The sequence below is a fragment of the Galeopterus variegatus genome, unplaced genomic scaffold (genome assembly GCF_000696425.1).
Source record: "Galeopterus variegatus unplaced genomic scaffold, G_variegatus-3.0.2 Scaffold1097, whole genome shotgun sequence".
NCBI lineage: Eukaryota > Metazoa > Chordata > Mammalia > Dermoptera > Cynocephalidae > Galeopterus > Galeopterus variegatus.
The window spans coordinates 231,155-239,121 of NW_007727208.1; the positions used below are offsets into that span (position 1 = coordinate 231,155).

General features: G+C 35.1%; 1 protein-coding gene across 1 annotated transcript in view; it reads right to left on the reverse strand.

Annotated features, from left to right (window-relative positions):
- Nucleotides 1-7,548, reverse strand: part of LRP2BP (LRP2 binding protein) — a 29,391-nt gene extending 21,843 nt beyond the window's left edge. Inside the window, exons 1-3 of the mRNA XM_008574748.1 lie at nucleotides 7,428-7,548; nucleotides 6,574-6,686; nucleotides 5,554-5,667 (exon numbers count right to left, since the gene is read on the reverse strand). Coding sequence (XP_008572970.1) covers nucleotides 5,554-5,667; nucleotides 6,574-6,686; nucleotides 7,428-7,533 — 333 coding nt within the window. The 5' untranslated portion in view covers nucleotides 7,534-7,548. The remainder of the gene's footprint in view (nucleotides 1-5,553; nucleotides 5,668-6,573; nucleotides 6,687-7,427) is intronic.
- Nucleotides 7,549-7,967: the final 419 nt, after the last annotated feature.

Genomic DNA, 7,967 nt, shown 5'->3' on the forward strand with positions numbered 1-7,967 from the left:
ATGACATGGGGAGGAAAACTAATCCCAGAGTCAAAGCCTTCAGATTAATGTTAGGGAATGACTGATGTCCACGAAATTGATAGAACTAGGAAAGCAGTGGCTTGGTATGAACTTCACAATAGGTACTTTGTGCATGGGGTGGAAAGAGAAAAAGGTTGGAACATGAATTGGGGAATGAAAATAATGCCAGCTCCACTGTGGTACATTGGGGGATCCAGTAAAGATGGCTGCTTGTGGGACAGCCAAGTTTATGATAAAGCAAGGAAGTAAAGGAATTAGTCTGAGAAAAGGCTGAGGGTGTAAGGGACTATATTTGGCAACTGAAGGTTTAGGAGGGAAGGCAGCAGTGGGAGAGGGAGAGACAATAAAAAGCATTATGGAGTCAAGAATATGAGAGAGGACACATCAGTAGAGAGGCACACATTTTGTGTGGTGGCCAAAGGTGATGCAGCTGTGAGGCTTGGTGGGACCAACTCAACTCATTTCCAAATGGAATTCTGGTCTCAAATTCAGATACAGTCTCAGTGGGCTTGGCCTTAGGCTGTCTGCTGAAGCCCCCCTGATGGCAGCAACCAGGCAGAGACAGCAAACTCAGGGCTTAGGTGAGGTTTGGAATGGCAGTTACTGATTTGAAAACTAAAGAAGGATGCTAGTTTGATAATATGATGATAAAAAGCCTCTCAGAGGAATAAATTTGAGCAGAGACCTGAATGATGGGAAGGTCACAAAAGAGATGACTAAACTGCTTTGTTTGAGAAAAGGAGATGAATTTGTTTTTGCTTGGAGACTTGGAGCTGCCTTGGCATTATGGTGCCTTAATCAGGAAATAAACTACCAGAAACCACGAATTTAATAACTTGGTTTAGCTAACATTACTCAGATTTCCAAAGATTGATCAGCTGGGGTAATGGACAAGATGGAGTTTCTGGACTTGCAAGTCTAAAGCCAAATTCTGAGTCAAGGAGAATTTGCCAATTAAATATTACTTTACGCAGCCTCTTGGCAACTACCTGGCTTTCCATAGGAACAATGATTTTTAATTCTGACATTTTGACATGAAAGTCTTGGGAAATTCTTAAAGATGGATACGACATGATTAGATTTCTGTTTTGGAAATATGGCTTTGGTGGCAGTATGACAGATGAATTTGGGACATGGGCTGAAGTTGAGCATCTGCTTTTGTTATAATCCAGGTAAGGGGTACAGTGGGCCTGAATTGAAACAAAGGGAATGAGGATAAAGGGCTGGGGACAGATTTGAAAGATATTCAGGAGACAGTATGAGCAGGACAGTGTGAGGAGTTGGTTATGGAAAATATTTTTTCTGCTTATGCAAGGACTTTATCTAGTTTGGGCTCTTAACATTAAACGGCTACTTTCAAGTGTTAAGGAAACATACTCCTTAGTACTGTTTGTTAAAAAGTTTTTATTACAAATAAATACTGATTTCTTTGAAATGCCTTTTTAATACATACCAAAACCATCATATGGTTTCTTTTATTTAAGCTATTAAAGTGGTATATTATATTTACAGGTTTTGTTATATTGAATTATTAAATTTCTGGGTGATGAAATACTTGGTTATGACATATTTTTCTTTTAATGTATTAAAAATTGTGTTTGTAAGGCCGGTGCGTGGCTCACTTGGTAGAGTGTGGTGCTGATAACACCAAGGCCACTGGTTCGGATCCTATATAGGGATGGCTGGTTTGCTCACTGGCTGAGCGTGGTGCTGACAACACCAAGCCAAGGGTTGAGATCCCCTTACCGGTCATCTTTTAAAAAAATAATAATAATAAAATAAAATAAAAATTGTGTTTGTAACAAGGACAAGTATTTTACTATCTTGACAACTGCCAACATGATTTTTCTCAGAGAGATGTGATCTTACTCTAGGAAAGTTCTTTGAAAATGGTAATAATGGTAAGATAAAATACACAACTATGTCATTTTAAAATCTCTGCAAAAAATCTAGCCAAAAAGAATTTAAAAAAACAAAAAGAATCAATAATTTAAATTTACCAAAGAAATAATAAATCCCCCAAAGTATGTATGTTATATGTTTTATATACTATATTCTTACAATAAAGTAAGCTAGAGAAAAGAAAATGTTATTAAGAAAATCATAAGGAAGAGAAGATACATTTAAAAAGCATTTAAATACATTGAAAAAAATTCTCATATAAGTTGGCTTGTGCAGTTCAAACCCATGTTGTACAAAGGTCAACTGTACTGCAGTGCGCAAGAAGAGAGCTGGGTGAGTTGGATCTGGGCTACTGAAAGAGGTTCCCCAACTTTGCTCATGTTGCTTCCTCTGTCTAAATGCCATTCCTTCCTTTATATGCTTTTCTTATCATTAAGATACAGCTTGTGTGAGCTGTTTGATGAAAACTCCCTTGACCCCAACTTCATGCCTAACACATGTATCTATTTCAATCCAGGACACTTAACTGCACTGATAGTATTTCTTAGACTATAAATGCCTTTTCATTCTCATCTTTGATGAGTCCTAGCACCTAGGACTGTTTCTAACATCATCCCAAATGTTTGTGGAATGAAAGAGTGAGTAAGTAATACATTAATCCGATACATTAATCTAACTAAACCAGGACTGGAAAGGTCAGAAGAGTAAGCACATACCTCATGAGTTGCATAGTAGGTGCTCACAGTACCAAAAATAGAAATAGATTTTTCTAGCCACTTTTGTGTTCTTCAAGTGCAATTCCAAGGATGACTGCAACCCTTATGAATGATACCAGTGCACTAAGAAACTCCACTGCCTTAAGTGTTAATATTTGTGTGCATTTAAAAGAGTAGATTTGTAAATGAATTAGATGTGAATCAAAGAGAAAGGAAGTTGTATATTAAATATCTAGAGAGAGATAGGCAATTGGCTATATGGATCTCGAATGAGGTTCTGGTATGAAGACGTAAGGGAGAGAGGGTGTTAACCATGGGACTGGCTGCGCTTATTCAGGGAGAGAGGGCAGAAGAGGGCAAGAGAGGACCAAGGCCTAGATTCGGACACAATTCAACACTGAGACAGAAGAGAAGCAGCTGGCAAAGGTACCTGAGAACAGATAGCTGTGAAGTAGGAGGCAAACATAGAAAAACTGAAAACTGTATTACAAACACATGGGAGATGGTAGAAGGAGGTGTGTATATCAACATAGGAGAAAGAATCAGATGAAGTAAAGATATCCGAGCTTCTAAGAGAGCAGGGTGTTTCAAGGAGGGTGTGGTCAACTGTGTTCAATTTGGAGTAAGTAAGGGCAACATAGTCAGGTATTCTTATGCTACTAAGCTTTTGACAGGTTAAATTTTAAACAAGTTAAAATAAAATATCTTGTATTTAATGCAAATATTCCTTTTTTCCATCATTCATTCATCATTTCATCATAGAATACTATGATTATAAAAAAAGTAAAAATAAAGAATTTCAGGAATTTAAATGTAGTCACGATCGTTTGCCTTATACAAAATAGAGGCAGGAAGAAAATGGTCATTGGATGTTTATTATATGTGCAACGTGTTAGGTGTTTTTATATATCGCCATTTAATGTCATGAACAACTGTGTGGATTAGGCTAATGGGTTTTGTTTCATTCACCAATGATTGAATTGGTAATGTCTCCTTAAAGCTTTGTATTGATAAAGGTTCTGACTCAGCATGGTCATTGGATGTTTATTATATGTGCAACGTGTTAGGTGTTTTTATATGTCGCCATTTAATGTCATGAACAACTGTGTGGATTAGGCTAATGGGTTTTGTTTCATTTACCAATGATTGAATTGGTAATGTCTCCTTAAAGCTTTGTATTGATAAAGGTTCTGACTCAGCTGGAAAGAAGTCCATGACCAAAGGAGGGGGGAATGGCAAGTTTATCTCTAACATAGGTTTATTTATCCTTGTTTTACAAACAAGAAAACTAAAGCTCAGAAATATTAGGTAATTTTCCCAAGATCGTACTGCTAACAAGTGGTGAAGCCAAGATTTAAAAGCCTGTGTGCTTTTCAGATTTTGAAATTTTAATACACAATTATGGATAGGAAAGCTTTGATAGTGAACACAGAGAAATAAACTTGTAAATGTCTTTGAAAGTTAAAAAAATAAATTCCCAATTTTTATTTGACAATGTATGAAATTTCTTTGTAAGATGAGGCAAAAAAAAAAATTTAATTAAAATAATAAATAATAGAGAAAATTATAATACTGATCTCCAAATCTCATAGCTTGGTTTATTCTCTTTTATCTTTTAACATGCCAAAATAAATAAGGCCTAGATAGATTATTGATTTTCAATAGATTATGCAGATATTAAAATGATGATGTAGATTACATTTATTGACAAGAAAGGACATTCAAAATACATTGTTAGGTAAAAAAAGATATTACAAAATGGTATGTATAATATCGGTCCTATATTGAAAACGTATATATATGTATGTGTGTATAACTATATATACAAATATATATAAATTTATATATAATAATGTGTTTATATCTGATAGTAGAATTTAGAGTGATTCTATTTTTGCTTAATTTCTAATTTTTATCCATGTTCATGTAGCTTTGAAATAACTTTTAAAAATGAAGGCATTTTAAACAGAAATGTTATCGACAGCTAATGGCAGCAAGAAACATTTTCTGCAATAAATCAGAGAATTCAAAATGTAATGGCCCCCAAGAGACTCAAATTGTGCAATTAAAAAAATTCATGGCAAACTGACAATGTAATTTCTCAGCCAAGAGTATCTGAATTTCCCACAGTATCTATTTATGACCTGGTATCTCAAAATTTAGAGTTATAGATGTCTTTACTATTTATATAGTGTATAAAAATTCCAATTTTTCTAAGGTCCCTAGATTTGAAGGAAATTTCTATAATGTTTCCAGGGAATATTTTAACACATCAAAGACTTTATTGTTAATATGAGGACCATGCTCAGAAAAGGAGTCTGAACCTTACCCCTTTCCTGCCCCTTAATAAAGTGAACTCTCACTGGTAGAACTTCATGTTCTATAAAAGACAAACTAGGTACTAAAAGATATTTAACCAATGAGAAGTTGATACTAATGTTGATTTCACCATATCTACTCATAACTTGAACAAAAATATAGTGACCAATTCAATTCAGAAGCAATTTCAGTAGAATAATCCTAGTTCATTGTTAGCACACAGGAGGAAATAATTGGAAAGATTAAGCATTGTTCTAGCATTTGGGGAGGGTCATTCGAAGTAAACTTATCAAAAGATCAAGTAAGAGAGGCCCATTCTTTTTTATAGCTGAACCCAGTTATACAAGAATCTCAAAGAATTTTGTAGAGAAGCTGCTAGCCTGGAGCTGGAGAAGGAGAGAGGGGCAAAAAGAAATCGATTTTGTTTTTTACATAAATGTAAAAATGATACTGATATCCTCTAAAATGCTAAAAAGTTAGATATTATTAAAATGTAAGAATAGAGATATATTATTAATATATAAATGATTTTAGTTTTATCAAATAATCCATTAACAATAAAATCTTAAACATTGTGAACAAAACAATAACTTACAGCATTTGCAGTGGTGCCCAGCCCATCATAATACATGACTCCTAGCTGGTAAATTGCTTGATGATCTTTTTCTTTGATTTCTTCAAACTGTTCTAATGCTTCTTCATACCATCCCTGTAAGCCCCCAGAAAATATTTAATTATATTTATTACAGTCTTAAAGTAATCCCAAACTGAGGCACCAGGAGGTTATTTGCCCAGAGATACACAACAAGCAATACAGCCATTTTGAACCTATGGCCAAAACTGAGATCATGCTCTCAGCCACTGTGCTATCCTCGGAGCGACAAGTGCGTCATGAATCCTCAACAAATATTTGTTGCCAGGATAAATGAAAGGTGCCATCAAAAGGTTAGAGAGTAAGAAGGATAAATGTGAATAACTTCCCTAATATTCAGTGGATAGTGAGGAATTGGGTACAGTCTCTTTTCAAATCTTCCCTTGTGGTTCAATCAAGAATTGAAGCTATATTACTAACACCAAGGTCAAGGGTTTGGATCCCCATACTGGCTAGCCACCAAAAAAGAAAAAAAAAGAAGCTATATTACTGAAATTGGGATGATAGTTTGTGTCATTCCTTCTAGGTCTACCTTGCAGGATATCCCAGCAAAATGTGGATAAACAGGGCAATTCCATCCTCACTCTGTATAGAAACACACAAAGCTACCTTTAAGTACTAGATAAGAATCAGGGTCTTCAATTGTTATTAATATGAAATTATTTTACAAATTATATTAAATATTGTGAACAAAAATATAAAGATTAGATTTTATATTTATAGTGTAAAAATAGATTTTATACCAAAATGACTCCCAAAAGTGACATTCATTAGAATGACTTTCATGAAGGAAGGTCAGATACCTCCTTAAGCTGGTAGCAGTGTATCATACTTAAAGCCATGATTGTAATCTAGGTAATTTGACAGAAACTCCCGGGTATAACAATGTAAAAAACTTTACGCAAACTTTTGTTATGAGGATCTAACAACAGAATTATAGGAAATGAAAACAAAAAATGATACCTCTTCAAAATATAGTTGACCTCGTAGGAAATATGCCAGCATGTCCCCTCTTACTATTCTTTCCTTCAAGAGCTGCAATGCCTTATCCAACAAATTAGCATGGCTATAATGATCTATAATGATTAAAAAGGCAAAGCATTACATTAACCATACAATATGAATTTTATCTCTTGAAATAATAAGTTATATAGGATTCATCTAACATTATTAATACTAGCTTTCTTCCTAGTACTCATTCCTAAAACTGGCCTCCTTTAGCTCATGAGAAAAGCATTACCTAAAAAAAAGCATTATCACAGGACCTAACAGTATGCCTTATATCATCAAGAAGTATTTATTGATTGGTTTTCAAACTAACCCTGTTCACTGCCAGGTAGGAGCTCTAGCAATATGGTCCATGCATTGGTTTCTCCTTGGGCAAAGTTATCTTGCTTGTGGGTGAGTTAAATTCTTAATTTGATCTTTAATTAGAACCACTCTAGCCAACCATTCCCAATTTAATTTTTTTAAAGTCTATACAAAAAAAATGATAGCTTTAAATGCCAATTTCAAGTAAAGCATGGCATTTTCTCTTTAAAGAAGTGACATGTAGTTTCTCTTTTCTAGAAATGTGTCCTTAAGTCCTGAGAGTAAAATCCGGATCAGGATCTAATTGAGAGACTTTCCACTGATGATTTGCTACCAGATAAATTAAGTAGCAATTTCACGGATTCTTGCAAGAAAGCTAGAAGAGAACTGTAAAATTAACCACTTCCTTGAAACCAGTAACACATATTGTCTTGTTTGCTCTAGCATATGTAATGAATTTTAGTGAAAATATTTTCTAAAGGAAGATTAAATATCAGGATTTGTACCAGTCTTTTCTTTTCTCCATTCGAAGACTTTTTGGTTCTTAGCAACATACTTGGATACAGAGGTATAAAAGGGGTTCCTGGGCAACTTTTCACTGGACAACTTCATCCTGTTTCTGCAATGTGTGCTCTGTAAACAAGAATAAAAAATAAGACGGTAGAAATTTCTTCCTCCAGAAAAGTGCAAAGAGAGACTCCATTCCTAATTGTCACTCATTATAAAAAGCATCCTCCCCTCATGGCCTACAGATAGGACAACAAACTACCAGCTCTGGGATGTGACTGTTCATTCCTGGGAAACCAGGACCCTCCTAGCTGTGAAACATGGCCATCCTCCATGTCTGTTTCCACAGCAGACCTGTTCGCAAGTCCTGTCTGGCTATGAGTTCACACGCTGCAATGAGTTACGTTACGCATAACAACTGCTGCCACTCAGTGGGAACTGGTGTCATGGGTCCATAGTTATGGTTCTTGAGCACTGGTATCTTCCCGTGGTCTTCTAAATCAAGCTCATCAGGCTAATCCATTTCAAATTAAAGCATT